The 19,920-nt window shown below is 46.5% G+C and overlaps 1 protein-coding gene across 4 annotated transcripts in view; it reads right to left on the bottom strand.

Annotated features, from left to right (window-relative positions):
- RADX (RPA1 related single stranded DNA binding protein, X-linked) overlaps nt 1-17,967 on the bottom strand; it is a 69,915-nt gene extending 51,948 nt beyond the window's left edge. For 3 of the 4 annotated variants that reach the window (XM_077285208.1, XM_077285209.1, XM_077285210.1), the window contains exons 1-2: nt 17,147-17,967; nt 453-595 (exon numbers count right to left, since the gene is read on the bottom strand). In XM_077285208.1, coding sequence (XP_077141323.1) covers nt 453-595; nt 17,147-17,699 — 696 coding nt within the window. In that variant the 5' untranslated portion in view covers nt 17,700-17,967. The remainder of the gene's footprint in view (nt 1-452; nt 596-17,146) is intronic. The other variant, XM_077285206.1, reaches the window with a different exon arrangement.
- Between the last annotated feature and the right edge of the window lie 1,953 nt (nt 17,968-19,920).

The following is a 19,920-nucleotide window of genomic DNA, read 5'->3' as shown; positions in this document are numbered from 1 at the left end:
TCAAAAGCAGAGACATATCATATGACGTAAATGTACTTCATGTGTCATGAAGGGTTAAATGCTCTGTTGGAGATTGACAGCGGCATTTAAAAAGTTTGCGTAAATTTGACTTTAAAAAAAAACAAAACTGTAACCAAGTGATCTGTGTAGGCGTTGGTATTGTGTTTCTCTAAATTACAGCGTTAATGATATATGTCGGTTGTGCTTTGTAGAGTTAAAGCCAACTAATAATGTAATGGCATATTGTTAGAATATGCCTATACTTTACAATTCATAAGGGACCCAGCTCTGGGACCCCCACCGATCCAGGGAATGAAGAGGATGCAAAGCTTGGTGGGCTCTAGAGGTTGGAATCCCACTGATCATAGTGATGGCATATACTTGTGTATTGTGTCTGACAAATTATAGGCCAACAGTCTGTATCTCAATATCTACTGAAGGCCTTTTCTTACTTGGTAAGGGTAATCTGTCCTCTGCTCAGGTTTGCCGAAGTAGCGAAGTCTGGATTTGTGCATGACCCGTACACGCAGAGGAGGTAAGGTTATTTTTGAGAGCCCTGTCATTTCCAGCTTCTGCAATGAGCAAACTTTGGTCTCTATGAGGAAACAAACAATGTGGCATTAGTCATAACTAACACAAATTCAATAAAAGGCATGAGGCAGCAAAACACATATATGCCTGAAGTAAAAGGAAACTGCAACAGCTGTAAGACTTCTAGAGATATTGTCCAAATGATACAGCTAAAACTACTAAAACTGTGAGGAAAGCCTTATAGTCACACATCACCTAGCCTATTGAGATGTGAGAGCTTTCCCCTATTTTTTTATAGCATCATATTTGGGGAAGGTAATGTTTACCACTGGTCTCCAAATATTCGAACTACCCCCTCTGATAATATGCTTTCAGATGACCTTAAAGGACTTGGGTCATCAATATGAGATTGGTGGTAGTCCGACATTTCCATCAACCAGCTAATATTTTCTCTGACAGCAGCTGTATAGAAAATCTACAGGGCTTACGTTGGTGGTGGTCCGACACCCCTGTGATCACCCGACATCTGCTCTGGCAGCAGCTGTATTGAAAATCTTTAGAGCAAACCTTGGTGGTGGTCAGATCTCCCCGTTAACCATTTGATATCTGCTCTAGCTGCAGCTGCATAGAAACAAACAATCTAAGGAGCTTACGTTGGTGGTGGTCCCACACCCCCATGGACGAGTCGATATCTGCTCTGGCAGCTGAACAAAAAAAAAAAAAATCTACAGAGCTTATATTGGTGGCTGATGCAGAGTACTACAATTGATCTCACTATGGATGTTATCCATATGCAAGTTCTGGACCACGCTTCCAATGCATCATGCATATCATGAACAATCTGGCTAGTCTTATATAGAATTCTTGTGATTACACCAAAATAATTAAATAAATCCCCAGGGCATTATTTCTACTCTTTTGAACATATACATTATAGATGTGAGGGTTTTGTATGAATGACAGTTCCTGGTTTCCTCTTTACAAAAGGGGATGTGGTGGCACCAAAAGATATTTTGTGCCAACCACCACAAACAAGCATTTTATTGATTGATCACTAGGCAATGAACAGGAACAAATCGAATAGGAGCCGAGCCATAGCCATTACATATTGAGCACAGCTGTGGTGTTCCGCCCTGTACACCGCTCACATCCGGCCGCCACCAGTGCGAATAACAGCTGACAGGTGAGAGTGTCGGGTGGTGAGCCCCCACAGATCATATAATGATGAAGGATAAATCATCAATACCAAAGTAATGGACAAACCCTATAATACCAACTGTATTTATTATAAATCGCTCGTCCACGTTCCACATTTCCGCCTTGACTATTGCAACCTCCTACTTTCTGGCCTCCCCTCTAACACTCTTGCATCACTCCAATATATCCTAAACACTGCTGCCCGACTAATCCACCTGTCCCCCCGTTATTCCCCAGCCTTTCCGCTCTGCCAAGCCTTTCCCTGACTTCCTATTGTCCAGAGGCTCCAGTTCAAAACCATAACTATGACATACAAAGCCATCCACAACCAGTCTCCTCCATACATCTGTGACATGGTCTCCCATTACTTACCCAAACGCAACCTTCAATACTCTCAAGATCTCCTTCTCTGCTCCCCTCTTATCTCTTCCTTCTTCCCACAATTGCATACAAGATTTCCCCGTGCTTCCCCCATATTCTGTAAAGGCCCCGTCACACATAGCGAGATCGCTAGCGAGATCGCTGCTGAGTCACAAGTTTTGTGACGCAACAGCGACCTCAGTAGCGATCTCGCTATGTGTGACACGTACCAGCGACCAGGCCCCTGCTGCGAGATCGCTGGTCGTGTCGGAATGGCCTGGACCTTTTTTTGGTCGTTGAGGTCCCGCTGACATCGCTGAATCGGTGTGTGTGACACCGATCCAGCGATGTCTTCACTGGTAACCAGGGTAAACATCGGGTTACTAAGCACAGGGCCACGCTTAGTAACCCGATGTTTACCCTGGTTACCAGCGTAAATGTAAAAAATAACAAACAGTACATACTCACCATCTGATGTCCGTCAGGTCCCTTGCCGTCTGCTTCCTGCTCTGACTGAGTGCCGCCGTACAGTGAGAGCAGAGCGCAGCGGTGACGTCACTGCTGTGCTGTGCTCTCACTGTACGGCGGCAGTCAGTCAGAGCAGGAAGCAGACGGCAAGGGACCTGACGGACATCAGATGTGGTGAGTATGTACTGTTTGTTTTTTTGGTAACCAGGGTAAACATCGGGTTACTAAGCGCGGCCCTGCGCTTAGTAACCCGATGTTTACCCTGGTTACCCGGGTGCTGCAGGGGGACTTCGGCATCGTTGAAGACAGTTTCAACGATGCCGAAGTTGTTCCCCTGATCGTTGGTCGCTGGAGAGAGCTGTCTGTGTGACAGCTCCCCAGCGACCACACAGCGACTTACCAACGATCACGGCCAGGTCGTATCGCTGGTCGTGATCGTTGGTAAATCGCTATGTGTGACGGGGCCTTTAGGCCATGTTCACACGCTGCGGTTTTTACCGCGGAACCGCCGCGATTTTGATGCTGCGGGTCCGCAGCAGTTTCCATAGCGTTTACATTAACATGTAAACCCTATGGAAACCGCAAACCGCAGTGCACATGCTGCGGGAAAAACCGCGCAGAAACGCAGCTGTTTACAACCTGCAGCATGTCACTTCTTTGTGCAGAATCGCTGCGATTCTGCACCCATAGGAATGCATTGAACCGCTTACTTCCCGCATGGGGCTGTGCCCACGTTGCGGGAAGTAAGCGGATAATGTGCGGGTGGTACCCGGGGTGGAGGAGAGGAGACTCTCCTCCAGGCCCTGGGAACCATAAAATAGTGTAAAAAAAAGAATTAAAATAAAAAATGAAGCTATACTCACCTCTCAGCGCTGCCCGCGGCGTCCGGTCTCAGTTGCTGTGCCGAACAGGACCTGTGGTGACGTCGCGGTCACATGACCGTGATGACGCCGCGGTCACATGACCGTGACGTCACGAAGGTCCTTGTCGGCACAGCCGCTTGCAGCGCCGGGGAGATCGCGACGTCAGAGGGTGAGTATAGCCAATTTTTATTATTTTTTACATTACTATTGATGCTGCATATTGCTGCATATGCAGCATCAATAGTACAGCAGTAATCCCGCAGCGGAAACCGCGGAACAAACCGCGATAAATCTGCAGGGATAACCACAGCGGTTTTGCCCTGCAGATTTTCAATTCCGCTGCGGGATTAACCCGCAGAGGAACCCGCAGCGTGTGAACATGGCCTTACTCTCTACCCCAACACATCAGACTCTCACCTACCACGAAATCCTTCAAAAGGAACTTGAAGACTCACCTCTTCCGACAAGCCTACAGCCTGCAGTGATCCTGAACCTACTGAACCGCCGCACAACCTGCCCTACCCTCTTCTAGTGTATCCTCACCCATCCCCTGCAGACTGTGAGCCCTCGTGGGCAGGGTCTTCTCCTGTACCTGTGTGTGCCTTGTATTGCTCATGGAATAAATGGTGCTATAAAAATGAATAATAATAATAATAATAATAATAATAATTTAATAGAAATTGTGAGGTGTAATGAAATGGTCACTTCTATTACTGGACTACAAATCATCTTCATGCAATACTATGTAGGTGGTGTATTCAGTATGTAATTACTGGGAGTTGCACACAAACTTGCTTATCCCACTTTATGCTGCAACATAGAAATGGGGGGTCTATTCACATATATCCCTTCTACCAACACTCATCAAAACCAGCATTTCCTACCATTTTCATGCACATACCGTGTATGTGCTTAGCAAGCATCCCCGACAGCTTAAAATTATCAGTAGTTTGATCCTTTGAAACAAGAAACATTAAATAGGTTTTCCCACCACTGGGCATCCCCAACTTAATCAAATCAGGACCTCAATTAAAATGAAATCCAGGTGGATACTCCCCTCCCACAGCGGCACCATTCCAGCAATGTCACGAGTGTTCCATGAGGGCGACATGACACTTGTGTGGCGAGGGGTTGGTGGGTTATTATGACAGTTGAGCATCTGCTGAAGATCTACAATGTTGTTATTTGGGTCCTCGTGTAAAGCTTAGCAGCAGGTGGAGCTCAACAGACCAAGATTTTCACTATAGAAATACATAGGAATTGTAATCAGTTGATAGGTGTCATATACAGGGCGATTATAAAAGATTCATTGGGTTTCAAAGTAGTACAGTGCCAACGTAGTGTATAGCAGCCACGCAGTATATAACACTGCCCACGCAGTATATAACACTGCCCACGCAGTATATAACACTGCCCACGCAGTATATAACACTGCCCACGCAGTATATAACACTGCCCACGCAGTATATAACTCTATATTTCCGTCCAGTCAGTGCCCGGCGCCTGCTCCATACTCCCCTCCAGTCAGCGCTGACACAGGGTTAATGACAGCATTAACAGACTCGCGAGACCGCTAAGTCATCTGGGTAATTTCGCAATGCATCCTGGGAACGGAAGCTGGCGGCAGCCGCGCGCACATTGACACAGCTTCGCTGGACGCCGGCAGGTGAGTATATAACTATTTTTTATTTTAATTATTTTTTTTTTTTTAACAGGGATATGGTGCCCACACTGCTATATACTGCGTGGGCAGTGTTATATACTGCGTGGGCAGTGTTATATACTGCGTGGGCAGTGTTATATACTGCGTGGGCAGTGTTATATACTGCGTGGGCAGTGTTATATACTGCGTGGGCAGTGTTATATACTGCGTGGGCAGTGTTATATACTGCGTGGGCAGTGTTATATACTGCGTGGGCAGTGTTATATACTGCGTGGGCAGTGTTATATACTGCGTGGGCAGTGTTATATACTGCGTGGGCAGTGTTATATACTGCGTGGGCAGTGTTATATACTGCGTGGGCAGTGTTATATACTGCGTGGGCAGTGTTATATACTGCGTGGGCAGTGTTATATACTGCGTGGGCAGTGTTATATACTGCGTGGGCAGTGTTATATACTGCGTGGGCAGTGTTATATACTGCGTGGGCAGTGTTATATACTGCGTGGGCAGTGTTATATACTGCGTGGGCAGTGTTATATACTGCGTGGGCAGTGTTATATACTGCGTGGCTGCTATACACTACGTTGGCAATAAATACATATTCTAGTATGCGTTAGAATCGGGCCACCATCTAGTAATTTTATTAATGTGCTGCTGTGTAATGGCTGTGTCTGACCTGCAGGAACATGGTCTCATCATACACAGCTCCTGGGCAGGGGGGAAGCAAAAGAGTATACAGACCTTACAGCAGGGAATCACAGCTGATTCTTTATTTGAGGTAAAATACCTTTTTTAAAAACAGCCAGTGAAATGTTTTACCTCACCGAAAGAATCAGCTGTGATCCCATCCTGCCCTGTCCGTATACTTTTTATCTTCCTCCCTTGGCCAGGAGCTGTGGTATGATCAGACCACGTCTCTGCATGGTCAGACATAGCCATTACACAGTACACAGCAGGGGCACATTTATAAGATTATCTCCGCACAGGAACATCTTATTTTTGTTTAAACACATCCAATTGTGGAGTTTATTTTTATTCCAAGATCAGTTGAATAAAATATACTTTTCTTCGTGGCACAACCCCTTTAAGTGGAAGGTTGCCTCATCACTTTACACTAGCCGAGAAAAGAATTTGTCATCTTCCAATGCTGCCTGAAAAAGTGCACAGCGTTTGTATCAGATGCCCGGATCGGCTGGCCGCAAATGTTGCAATAGTTGTATGCGATATGATCTCTTTTCTTTCAGTCGGCTGAGGAATGCCAAGTTCACGACTTGCTCAACGTGTTTATTTCTGTGGGCTTTTTGCAAAGGTCTCTAGAACCTTCGGTGGTCCGGGACTTTTAGGTTTCCACAAGCATCCTGTGTCCTTACATTGTCTATACCACCGCAGAATGCTCTGGTGACCAAATGGGTCACTTTCACACTGTCTTTTGAATGCTCGCTGCATAGTAACAAATCGATTTACACTGCTCATACTCTAAAACACAAAGAGCAGGGGCGTAACTACCGCGGTCGCAGGGGTCGCAATTGCGACGGGGCCCGCAGTGCTTAGGGGCCCACCCAGTCCAGCAGACTGGGCGGGCTCCTAAGAACTCTAAGCTACAAAATGGGCCGCCGGCCCTTTAAATAATTCTTCCTTACAGGCCCTGCTGCGCGTGCACTCGCGATCACGGGTGGGACTGCACTTGACCCGCAGCAGAGCCCCTCCACCGCAGAGAGCCGCACACCACTACTATAGCTGCCACTGCTCTGTGCGCACAGGACCTGTGATGAGGTCACAGGAGGGGAGGAGTTGGAGTCACATGATCAAGGGCTTCCGTGTAGTGCAGGACAGTAGTGCAGTGCTGTTTGTCATCATGCTGGAGGAGGGTAAGCTTTTGTGTGAGGTCAGGAGGGGTTTGGGTGGATGTAGCAGAGCAGTGTGTGTATGAGGTGTACGGAGCAGAGCCGGGTGTGCATGAGGTGTACGGAGCGGAGCAGTGTGTGCATGAGGTGTACGGAGCAGAGCTGGGTGTGCATGAGGTGTACGGAGCGGAGCCGGGTGTGCATGAGGTGTACGGAGCGGAGCCGGGTGTGCATGAGGTGTACGGAGCGGAGCCGGGTGTGCATGAGGTGTACGGAGCGGAGCCATGTGTGCATGAGGTGTACGGAGCGGAGCCGTGTGTGTACGAGGTGTACGGAGCGGAGCCGTGTGTGTACGAGGTGTACGGAGCGGAGCCGTGTGTGTACGAGGTGTACGGAGCGGAGTCGGGGGTGTACGGAGCGGAGTCGGGTGTGTACGAGGTGTCGCATCTCTGCTTCAGGAAAATGGCCGCCGCGATCTCCATCTAGGCACGCGCGGCATCCTGCGGCCATTTTCCTGAAGCCGCGGCCAGCAGAGCGCCGCTTCTGCGCACGCGCGGCCAAAGGAAGATGGCCGCCCCCACCGATCACCAATGAAATGTCGCACATCACGCTATTTTCACTCCCCTGTGCAGTGGATTCGGGACCTTGGGCATGCGCACACCACTACGCCACCAACGGAAAACTAAGCAAGATCTGGGGGAAGACACCACGCCCATCTGACCAGACCAGCCTGATTGACAGGCGAAAACGACTACTTTGGTAACGTATTTCGGCAGCATAGGTGGGGAATCGGGGTCCACAAAATACACTATTGCAATGCACAGCTCAGGCCCTATTTAACAGTATTTTTATCTCATACGGAAAAAACGGGGTGACAGGTTCCCTTTAAGAGAAAGCCAAAATAACCCCGGGACAGAAGGCGAGAGCAGGGGGGAGGTGCGGGACAGAGCCGCTTTAGGCTAGTTTCACACTAGCGTTAACTGCAATACGCCGCAAATGCGTCATTTTGCCGAAAATACGCATCCAGCAAAAGTTCTTGCTGGATACGTTTTTTCGTCATAGACTAACATTAGCGACGCATTTGCGACGCATTGCCAAACGTCGCGTCCGTTTTGCGACGCTTGGGCGTGTGGTAGTGGACCGTCGGGAGAAAAAAACCTTACATGTAACGTTTTTTGCTCCCGACGGTCCACTTTTTCCGACCGCGCATGCGCGGCCGGAACTCCGCCCCCACCTCCCCGCACTTCCCCGCACCTCACAATGGGGCAGCGGATGCGTGGGAAAAATGCATCCGCTGCCCCCGTTGTGCGACGGAGACCACACTAGCGTCGGGAACGTCGGCCCGACGCACAGCGACGGGTTGTTCCCGACGCTAGTGTGAAACTAGCCTTAGTCAGGAGAAGCTGAGGAGCTGCAGCCGGTTTACATCAGCCACCCCTGTACCAGAGAGGAGATTGTGAGTTGTGTATATGAGCTGGTATCTCTGGTGTGTGTGTGTGTGTGTGTGGTATCTGTAGTGTGTGTGTGATAACTGTAGTATGTGTGTGATATCTGTAGTATGATGTGTGTGTGTGTGATATCTGTAGTGTGTGTGTGTGTGTGTGTGATATCTGTAGTGTGTGTGTGTGTGTGTGTGATATCTGTAGTGTGTGTATGTGTGTGTGTGTGTGTGTGTGTGTGTGTGTGTGTGTGTGTGTGTGTTATCTGTAGTGTGTGTGTGTGTGTGTGTGTGTGTGTGTGTGTGTGTGTGTGTGATATCTGTAGTATGATGTGTGTGTGTGTGATATCTGTAGTATGTCTGTGTGTGTGTGTGATATCTGTAGTGTGTGTGTGTGATAACTGTAGTATGTGTGTGATATCTGTAATATGATGTGTGTGTGATATCTGTAGTATGATGTGTGTGTGTGATATCTGTAGTGTGTGTGTGATATCTGTAGTATGTGTGTGTGTGAGTCAGCGGCGTAACTACTACGGTCGCAGCTGCAAGCGGCTCTGGCAGGTCAGGGGGCCGTGAGTCCCCTTGAGCCTGTCTCCCTTATGCTTGTGTCCCCATGTGCCAGTCTCCCTTGCCCATTAGTCCCTGTGTGTCCCCATGTGCCTGTCTCCCTTGTCCCCTTATGCTTGTGTCCCTTGTCCCCGTGTGCCAGTCTCCCTTGCCCATTAGTCCCTGTGTGTCCCCATGTGCCTGTCTCCTATGTCCCCTTGTGCTTCTGTCAGTCTCCTTTGTCCCCTTGTGCTTGTGTCAGTCTCCTTTGCCCACTAGTCCGTGTGTCAGTCTCCCTTTCCCACTTGTCCCTGTGTGTCCCCTTGTGCTTGTATCCCTTGTCCCCTTGTGTCAGTCTCTTGCTCACTAGTCCCTATGTGTCCCCTTGTGCCTGTCTCCCTTGTCCCCTTGTGCTTGTCCCTTGTCCCCGTGTGTCAGTCTCCATTGCCCACTAGTCCCCTTGTATCAGTCTCCCTTGCCCACTATTCCCCGTGTGTCAGTCTCCCTTGCCCACTAGTCCGTGTCCCCGTGTGCCAGTCTCTCTTGTCCACTAGTCCCCGTGTGCGATTTGTGTCAGTCTCCCTTGCCCACTTGTGTCAGTCTCCCTTGCCCACTAGACCCCTTGTATCCTTCTCCCCTGCCTCCTAGCCCCCATGTGTCCCCTAGTGCCTGTCTTCCTTGCCCCCTTGTTCCCTCTCCTCTGCCCCCTCGTCACCATTTGCTCGTGTCTTTGTCACTGCCCCTGTATGGAGGGGCTGCATTATACTATGAGGGGGGGGCTGCATTGTATTCTATGGGGCTTACATTGAATTTTATGGCGGGGGGGGCCCCATTTGGAAGTTCGCACCGGGGCCCATAACTTTGTAGTTACGCCACTGACAAAGAGTATGTGCACACGTTGCGGATGTTGCGTTTTTTGCTTTGCAGAAATGCTGCAGATCCGCAAGTGATTTACAGTACAATGTACAGTACAGACCAAAAGTTTGGACACACCTTCTCATTTAAAGATTTTTCTGTATTTTCATGACTATGAAAATTGTACATTCACACTGAAGGCATCAAAACTATGAATTAACACATGGGGAATTATATATTTAAAGAAGCGTGAAACAACGGAAAATAGGTCTTATATTCTAGGTTCTTCAAAGTAGCCACCTTTTGCTTTGATGACTGCTTTGCACACTCTTGGCATTCTCTTGATGAGCTTCAAGAGGTAGTCAATGGGAATGGTCTTCCAACAATCTTGAAGGAGTTCCCAGAGATGCTTAGTACTTGTTGGCCTTTTTGCCTTCACTCGGTCCAGCTCACCCCAAACCATCTCGATTGGGTTCAGGTCTGGTGACTGTGGAGGCCAGGTCATCTGGCGTAGCCCCCCATAACTCTCCTTGATCAAATAGCCTTTACATAGCCTGGAGGCGTGTTTGGGGTCATTATCCTGTTGAAAAAATAAACGATGGTCCAACTAAACGCAAACCGGATGGAATAGCATGCCGCTGCAAGATGCTGTGGTAGCCATGCTGGTTCAGTATGCCTTCAATTTTGAATAAATCCCCAACAGTGTCACCAGCAAAGCACCATCACACCTCCTCCTCCATGCTTCACGGTGGGAACCAGGCATGTAGAGTCCATCCGTTCACCTTTTCTGCGTCGCACAAAGACACGGTGGTTGGAACCAAAGATCTCAAATTAGGACTCATCAGACCAAAGCACAGATTTCCACTGGTCTAATGTCCATTCGCTGTGTTCTTTAGCCCAAACAAGTCTTTTCTGCTTGTTGCCTGTCCTTAGCAGTGGTTTCCTAGCAGCTATTTTACCACGAAGGCCTGCTGCACAAAGTCTCCTCTTAACAGTTGTTGTAGAGATGTGTCTGCTGCCAGAACTCTGTGTGGCATTGACCTGGTCTCTAATCCGAGTTGCTGATAAGCTGCGATTTCTGAGGTTGGTGACTCGGATAAACTTATCCTTTCCTGGGGCGGTCCTCATGTGAGCCAGTTTCTTTGTATCACTTGATGGTTTTTGCAACTGCACTTGGAGACACTTTCAAAGTTTTCCCAATTTTTCAGACTGACTGACTCATTTCTTAAAGTAATGATGGCCACTCGTTTTTCTTTACTTAGCGGCTTTTTAGAATATAAGACATATTTTCAGTTGTTTCACACTTTTTTGTTAAGTATATAATTCCACATGTGTTAATTCATAGTTAATTCATAGTTTTGATGCCTTCAGTGTGAATTTACAATTTTTATAGTCATGAAAATACAGAAAAATCTTTAAATGAAAAGGTGTGTCCAAACTTTTGGTCTGTACTGAAAATCAATAGGAAAAAAAAAATGCTGTGCTAATGGTGCGGAAAATTTTGTGCGGAAACGATGCAGATAAAAAGTAGAATGTTACTTCTTTTGTGCGGATCTTCAGCGTTTTGTACCCATTCCATTATAGAAGCCCGCAGGGGTAAAAAATGCTGCAAATCCGACAAAAAAAACACAAAATGCGTCAAATCCGCACCTGCGTTTTCTGCCTAGAGATGCAGAATCTGCACAAAAAATTCCTGAGGCTAATCCGCAACGTGGGCATATAGCCAAAATCCTCTCTCTTGCATAGTCACCACTTTGGGATCTGATGCCGCCCTGCCACCTGGTGAGTCACAAGCAAGTCCGCACATGTGAGTTACAAACTGTGAGATGTGACATATCGATGCGTTATTATAACAAACAGATATCTCTATTTTATGCCACATTCGTAAAAGTCCAGTCTGTTGAACTGTAAATTTAATCTGATCGATAAGAGAGAAAGTAAAAATATAAAAAAAATGCCAGAAATGCATTTTTTGTTCCCCTCCCCCATTCCAAAAAAAAAAAAAAAAAACGTACTGAAAGTAATTAAAGCATTGTGTATTCAGGTCTTGGGATACGCCACCACAAAGCCAACAATTATATATAATTTTTTTCATCACTTAAATAGAAAAATAAGATAAACAAAAAAAAAAAAACCACACACCACACACAAATAGATATATCTACATGGGTTTGACAAAGTAATGGAAACACCTAACGTTTTGGCATCACATCATAATCTTCGAACATGTTATATACATACAAACCGTGACATATGGTAATGTTTTGTAGTTGATTATTTGTGTTATGTGATAGGTGTATGTAAATTAACTGTTTGTTTTGCCGAATTGTAAGAACATTGACGAGAACCTGATACCAATGGTAGACCTTTCGGATTTTCAAAGAGGCCAAATTGTTGGTGCTCGTGTGGCAGGCGCTATAGTGTAACAGAAAGGGCACGAATGCTTGGCTTGTCAAGAGGTACTGTCTCCAAAGTAATGACTGCGTTTGAAAGAAGGAAAAACGTCCACAGCAAAGCGCAGGTCCAGCCGAAAGTCAAAGTTGACTGAGAGAGACGGTTGGACTCTAAGGGCTCATTTCCACATGCGAGGCACACGTCCGTATCTCGCATGTGGAAACCAAGCTGTGGAGCCGGCACTCCAGAGCGGAGCGTGCGGCCGCATAGGAACACATGGAGCTGCACAGCTCCGCTCCAAAGTGCTGGCGCCAGAGCTTGGTTTCTACATGCAAGACACGGACGTGTTTCTCGCATGTGGAAATGAGCCCTAAAGCAAATTGTGAGAGAGGATCGCAAGACCACGGCTCCGAAAATCACTGCTGAGCTCAATGAACACCTACAGAACCCAGTTTCCACAAAAACTGTTCGTCAGGAGCTGCACAAATCTGTATTCCACGGAAGAGCTGCAATTAGAAAACCACTGCTCTCAATGACAAATGTTTCCAATTGTTTAGAGTGGTGTAGAAACCTCCAGAATTGGTCCCTCGAGCAGTGGAAACATGTGATATTCTCAGACGATTCATTGTTTACCCTATTTCCGACCGAGTGTACGTTTGGAGACTGCGGAAAGAAGCATTCCATCCAGACTGCCTTCTCCCAACCGTAAAACATGGTGAAGGTTCTGTGATGATCTGGGGTGCTATTTTGTGGAGATCCGCCGGGCCAATGATATCCCTTCATGGAAGAATTAACAACCGAGATTATTTAGGCATTTTGGGCGACCAAGTGCATCCAAAGGTTCAAGCACTGTTCCTGGAGGGGGAACGCCGTCTTTCAGGATGATAATGCACCAATTCATACAGCTATAATCGTTAAACCATGGCATGAGGAGCATTCTAATGAAGTTGAGCATCTCATCTGGCCCCCACAATCCCCAGACCTCAACATTATTGAGCATTTATGGTCGATTTTAGAGATTCAAGTTAGACGTCGATTTCCGCCGCCATTGTCGCTCAAAGAACTGGAGGGTGTTTTAACTGCAGAATGGGCCAAAATTCCTTTGAAAACAATTCACAAGTTGTATGAATTCATACCTCGGAGAACTGTTGCTGTAATCGCGGCAAAAGGTGGACCTACACCATATTAAACTAACTTTTGTTGATGTTTCCAGGTGTTTCCATTATTTGGTCCATCCCCCTGTATATCGATGCATGTTTCATACCACTGTAATCATACTGAAGTGGACAATCAAGCTTCCAGGTCATTTTTACCACATAAACACAGGACAATAAGAAATACCCACTTCCAGTTTATTTTATATGCCTTTCAGTGCATTATATGGTAAAATGAATGGCAACACTCAAAACTACAATTCTTTCTACAAGAAACAAGCCCATATGCATATGTCAACGGAAAAATAAACATTATGGCTCTTTGAAGAGCTCAAGGACAAAGCAAAAGCACAAAAAAATAAAAAATAAATTCACTGGTTCTTACAGGGTTAAAGTCCCAAACCATGTTTTGCCAGAAAATGTACGGTATATTGTATTCTACGACTTTAATATGCAATGATAGGGATCTGGAGTGTGCAAGGGTAAATATATATATATATATATATATATATATATATATATATATATATATATATATATATATATATATATATATATATATATATATATATATATATATATATACACATATACACATACACACACATAGTTAGTATTTTTGTCAGTTTAGATCTTATAATTATTTGTAAAATCTCCGCAATTATATTTGAATTGCACTTTAATGTAAGCTGGAATAAAATATACATTAGAGTTTCTAAAAGATTTGTGCCAGAAATCTGTTTTTGTTTTTTTTTGTTTTGTTTTTTTTGGGGGGGAGGGGGGGGATGAACCACCTTACATCACCAGATTTTTATTATTTAGAAGAAAAAAAATAATATTTTGAGCTTGGAATACGATATGCCTATATACTTTTTCTCTCAGGCTTCCCTAGAAGGCCTCAAAAACTGCTAAAAAAAAAAAAAAAAGCAGATTGTAAATGTAACAAGATCAAAGTCTGCCAAAATTACTTGTAAAAGTATGATCAAAAACACTTGACACAAACAGGCTTGATTGCTTTGTGAAAATAAAAAAAACTATATATATGTAAAAAAAAAAAAATGTTTAAAGTGTCACATTTTGGCAAAGTTTTACTTGTTATGACAATACCTTAAAAAATTACTATAAATAAGTGCCAAGTGTCCCTAATGCAAAATGGGCATTATACAGTTAAATAGCCTGAAGAACCAATAGATATGGTCTCTAAAGTTCACAAGAGCGTATAAAAGAAAAAAAAAAAAGTCTGCTTTTCATCCAGAAAAAAAAAAAAGCAGATGATTTTTAATCCATACGGCATCAGTTTTCATACATCAGAAGTTTTTAATATTTACAAGATAAAAAAGTTAAGATTTACAACATAGCTATAAAAATCGGATGCCGTATGGGATCCAATCTTTTTGTGCATCCAAAGACTTTAATAGGAAAGTCTGATGCAAAGTAGGAAAGAGACAAGCATGTACAGCAATAAAACAGCATAATTTAATAACACTAGTCTGCGTGCTGTCTGTTTTCTCATGAACAGAACTCAGACTGAAAATACGGCTGTTTGAATGAAGCCTGAAAATAATGCAGGAGAAGCTTTGCAAATTATTTTAGAGGACAATCACGGATGGTAAAAACTGACAATGTACCTAACACTGCTGAAAATTAGAGGTTTTTTTTTAATTTTGCATACGATAAAAAATAGTGACGTCTGAATGAGCCTTATTTAACTTCAATGAAGCAGCGAAATTCCATTAAAAACCATCAACATCACATATTTCTATCTCCTGTGCTGAGTACTTCAATGTATCAATGTACAATGTTTACAAAAAGTAACAAACTGTAGTCCACAGAACATTGTCTACACTGGACACAATTGTTACAATCTTGTTGACATTTGTGTAGTGATTTCAGCACTAGGATGTAAAGAGAAGGTTTATATTTATTAGGCCATGTGCATACAATGGGTTTTTTTTTGCCGCAATTTTCCTAACCCCCCCCCCCCTTTTTTTTTTTAGAAAATTTCAGCATAAAATATGTATTACGGTGACTGTGTGAACATGGCCACATGCTCTAATAAAGCAGAATTTAAATAAATACAATCTTGTGGTTTGGTAATCAAAATGATTTAACTCTTTTCAAGTTAGATTTACTATCAAAATATACAACAGTTTGAAATGAAACTGCAAACTAAAACCTCACGTGTCCTGCTCATTTTGGCTGCCACAGAATGAACTACCATAATAATAATAAAAATTTTAAAAAAGTGCAGAAAAAGGTATATGTAAAAATGTCAAAATCATTATTTTTAAATGTAGTAATCAAAACAATCTAATTAAAAAAAAAAAAATGCACAAGTCCGAGAGCAAAGAAATTAGGAGTTGGCCTGCTCAGAGCGTAGCACAAATTTCATATTAAGTTCATGTTTAGAGGCAGAACACTACACAGATCAAATGTGGCTTCAATAAAAATAGCAAATGATACAGTGACTGCAGGAAATATTACAGAGACTTTCGTGGAAAAAAAATCATAACTCGTACATTAACAAGTTCTCTCAAAAAAGCAGGCAGACACCACGGCCGACACACTTTACATATAGGCTGTCAAACAAGAATTCAACTAGTTCAACCCAAATAATATAAACAAGTGGTTTCTCCAAATTCTGTAAATACATAAAAGTCGACGGTCAGCACCTAAATATGGTCAGCGGCTGCTGGCGAGGAGCAAAACCACACAATATATAGAAAACTCGCACCTCCCAATTATCAGGATTTTACTGACAAACAAAAGTGCTCGGCCAAGAGGAGAACAGATCAAATATTCCATTTTACTGAGGCACATAAAATCTATACGACCTCTCCATCAGAGCCGGCGGTAAGAAAGGTTATTATTGGGCTCGAGGTAAAACAAAGTGTAAGAATAAAGCAATGGTATCACAGAGGGTACGGAGATCCAGCGCCGGCAAAAGACTCCGGAGAGGAAAACAGTGACAGGTTCTATCTGCCTGGCTACAAAACCCTGGTGACAACTCCGCGATCTGACAAACAAGAGAAGCAAAAGCTTAAAGTAACCGGTAATCAATGGGTTACATCGCCGGGTCACAGGATGACGACATCACTATCCTGGGACTTTGACATCACAGGTGCCCGCCAATACAATAGGTAACATTGCAGGGTGCGGGGCTGATGACATCACAACCAGAGTTGCCAACTATCCAGGACAATCCGTAAAAATAGGGCACTTTGACAAACCTCGGAGCGCGCGGCGACGACGACACAAACCCCGGGTGCGCGCGGCGACGACGACACAAACCCCGGGTGCGCGCGGCGACGACGACACAAACCCCGGGTGCGCGCGGCGACAACGACACAAACCCCGGGTGCGCGCGGCGACAACGACACAAACCCCGGGTGCGCGCGGCGACAACGACACAAACCCCGGGTGCGCGCGGCGACAACGACACAAACCCCGGGTGCGCGCGGCGACAACGACACAAACCCCGGGTGCGCGCGGCGACAACGACACAAACCCCGGGTGCGCGCGGCGACAACGACACAAACCCCGGGTGCGTGCGGCGGCGGCGACGACGACACAAACCCTCGGAGCGCGCGGCGACGACACAAACCCCCGGAGCGCGCGGCGACGACACAAACCCCCGGAGCGAGCCAAGGCAACACAAAGCCTGGTGCGCGCGGCCGCGACAACACAAAGCCCGGAGAGCGCGGCCGCGACAACACAAAGCCCGGAGCGCGCGGCCGCAACAACACAAAGCCCGGAGCGCGCGGCCGCAACAACACAAACCCCGAAGCGTGCCATCCACGGGCACTGCCAGCACCATGCACACACGGACTCACCGTCCACACTGCCCCCCTGGCCGGCTGCCCGGCTCCTCCACACGTCCCCATAGGGGTCCTCGTTATTCCACAGCGGCAGATAGTGCCTGCGCTCCCCGCACAGCGGCCTGTCCGGTGCCCGGAGCTCCAGTCCCGCGGGGGCCGCCTCCTCCTCCCGGCCGGGCTCCAGCTCCTCTATCCACACCAGCCCGTGTGCGACCTTCTTCTCCAGGTAGCGGTAGGAGCAGCGGCGGACGATGACGGAGCAGCCGTAGCGCAGCCGGTTCCCGTGCACCAGATGCCGGAGCTCCGGGGACAGCAGCCAAGTGTCCTGCTCGGCCCCGTCCCACAGGGTGACATCGTAGCCATAGCCGGTCCTGTCCGCCAGGTATCGCTGCACGGCCAGCACTGTCACTGGCACCGGCTCCCGCACCGCTACCCTCAGCCGCAGAGACAGCTGTTCCCGGGTGCTCTGCAGCCAGGAGACCGCGGCCTGTCCTGCCGGAGGACTGGGGGACAGCCGGGCTGAGGGACCGGGACTTCCTACATCAAACTCGGAGAGCGGCTCGTCCATGTCCGCCCCGCTGTGCGCACATAAAGCTGAGTGAGGACGAGCCGCCGCGGACAGCCGACAAGTGACGCACACTCAGGAACATTTGAAAATAGCACGTAAACTTGGGACGGGGCCAAACATCTCATAGCCCTGGGTGACGGACACCTGCAGTCCGTGCTGTACGGAGGCGGGATGCGCGGCCGGGCCAACCATCAGTCACCCCTGCTCCGAGCAGACAGCGGCCGTCTGCACAGTGATGGAGCTACACGTCAGTCCTGTGCCCGGGGCAGCACGGGGGCCAGGGACGGTGTGCGGGAGGGGACAGTTAATGTCTGCTCAATTCTACCAGTTGGAGGCCGTAACTCTAACATTTATCACGGCCCCATAGGAAGACACGTAGGACCCCATTCATTGCTTACGTTTTCTTCTTTAGGTCACTTTTCTTTTTTTTCTCTTGTGTTAATCTTTTGACTTTTTTTTGCTTCATTATGGAGCACACGTTACATGAAGAATTTTGTGCAAATGAAAAAAAAAAATTCCTTTATTTTTTGTTTTCAACCATTTTGGCGACTTTTGTAGAACAACAAAAAGAAGGGCGTATATAAAATCACCCCGGGATGGATGGTGGGGATTGGAGAGTAGACCCCAAAAAAGGCACAAATGCAATGGCAATGAGGCCCAGAATTCGCCTTCCTGGTAAATACTGTTAACGGGGTTGTCCAGGCTTTGGGGTACAACCGTACAAGTCTCCGGTCATTCTATGTGACTGCAGACTTGTGTATCCACACAGGGCCGGATCGAGCAGTCACGTGACCGCAGGAACCCTCTGTGCGTCATGTGTTGACTAGACATGCCTCTCAGTGCAGCTGTGTACGTCTAGTCGGAATGTGTCCGGAAGTATGGAAGTCGCATAGCGGTCACACGACAGTGCGCTCCTGGCACCACAGTGCTCATAGAGTGCAGATTTGTACCCCAAAGTCAGACAACCCCTTTAAGTAGCATCATATAAAATGACCAAGAGGTTCCCAAAATAAAGTGACACCTCTCAGGCGCTCCGCACATCTGGTAAATCTCCTGGGTGTACGCTGAAGCCTCCCGAAGCTTCCTATACATGAGGCTGCGTTAGGCCAGGTTCACATGCTGCGTATTTAGTGCAGATTTTACGCACAGATTTCTAAACAAAAATCCAACTTTTGTGCATCTCGAATCATATATTGTCAGCACTTATTCATGTGGAAAAAGCTACAGATAAGAGAAGCTGAAATTTGTTACAAGCAGATCCCACACAGAAGCCTAGTTCTGTGCCAGTATAGAGCCTCACTGGGCCAAAAGCTGTCTGTGCTGGATGTACCATGTCTGCCAGTGAACAGAAAGAGGGACAAACTACACCGTGTTCCAAATTATTATGCAAATGACACTTTTCTCGGATTTTCCTAAATGGTCGGTGCAAATGACAGTCAGTCTAATAAAAGTCCCCAATTTACAGTCTTTTACTACCCTGGCAGGAGAAGATGTCAGCTATCTGCATCCTCAGGACACAGACGGTGGAGATTACTTTTGTGGAGGACAAGGCCGCCCGCTGCATCTTCCACCAGTGTGTGAGACAGCAGATGTGATGATGATTCTGCCGTCTCATTAGTTACACTTCTACTGAGAAAGGGGCTGAATTCAAATGCATGTCACAATTTGCAAATTTATATTTTTAAAATAATTAGAAAACTATATATTTTTCACACTTCACAAGTGATTGTTACTTCATGTTGATATGTCACATAAAATACAGGATTGTGGGTGTAACATGAAAAATGTTTAAAAGTCCAAGAGACATGAATACTTTTTCAAGGCACTGTATCTCTCTGCACATGTACAATTTTCTTTTAAAGGGAACCTGTCACCCCCAAAATCGATGGTGAGCTAAGCTCACCGTCATCAGGGGCTTATCTACAGCATTCTGTAATGCTGTAGATAAGCCGCCAATGTTACCTGAAAGAGAAGAAAAAGACGTTAGATTATACTCACCCGTGGGAGGTCCGGGGCCTCCCATCTTCATTCCATGACGTCCTCTTCTGGTCTTCTCGCCACTACTGCGGCGCAGGCGTACTTTGCCCTGTTGAGGGCAGAACAAAGTACTGCAGTGCGCTGGCGCCGGTCAGGTCAGAGAGGCCCAGCACCTGCGCACTGCAGTACTTTGCTCTGCCCTCAACAGGGCAGACTAAGTACGTCTGCGCCAAAGCCGCGGCGC

Source organism: Ranitomeya variabilis, chromosome 2 (assembly GCF_051348905.1).
Source record: "Ranitomeya variabilis isolate aRanVar5 chromosome 2, aRanVar5.hap1, whole genome shotgun sequence".
Classification (NCBI taxonomy): domain Eukaryota; kingdom Metazoa; phylum Chordata; class Amphibia; order Anura; family Dendrobatidae; genus Ranitomeya; species Ranitomeya variabilis.
The sequence above is the reverse complement of the archived record's forward strand: the minus strand, read 5'-3'. Positions and strand labels throughout refer to the sequence as shown.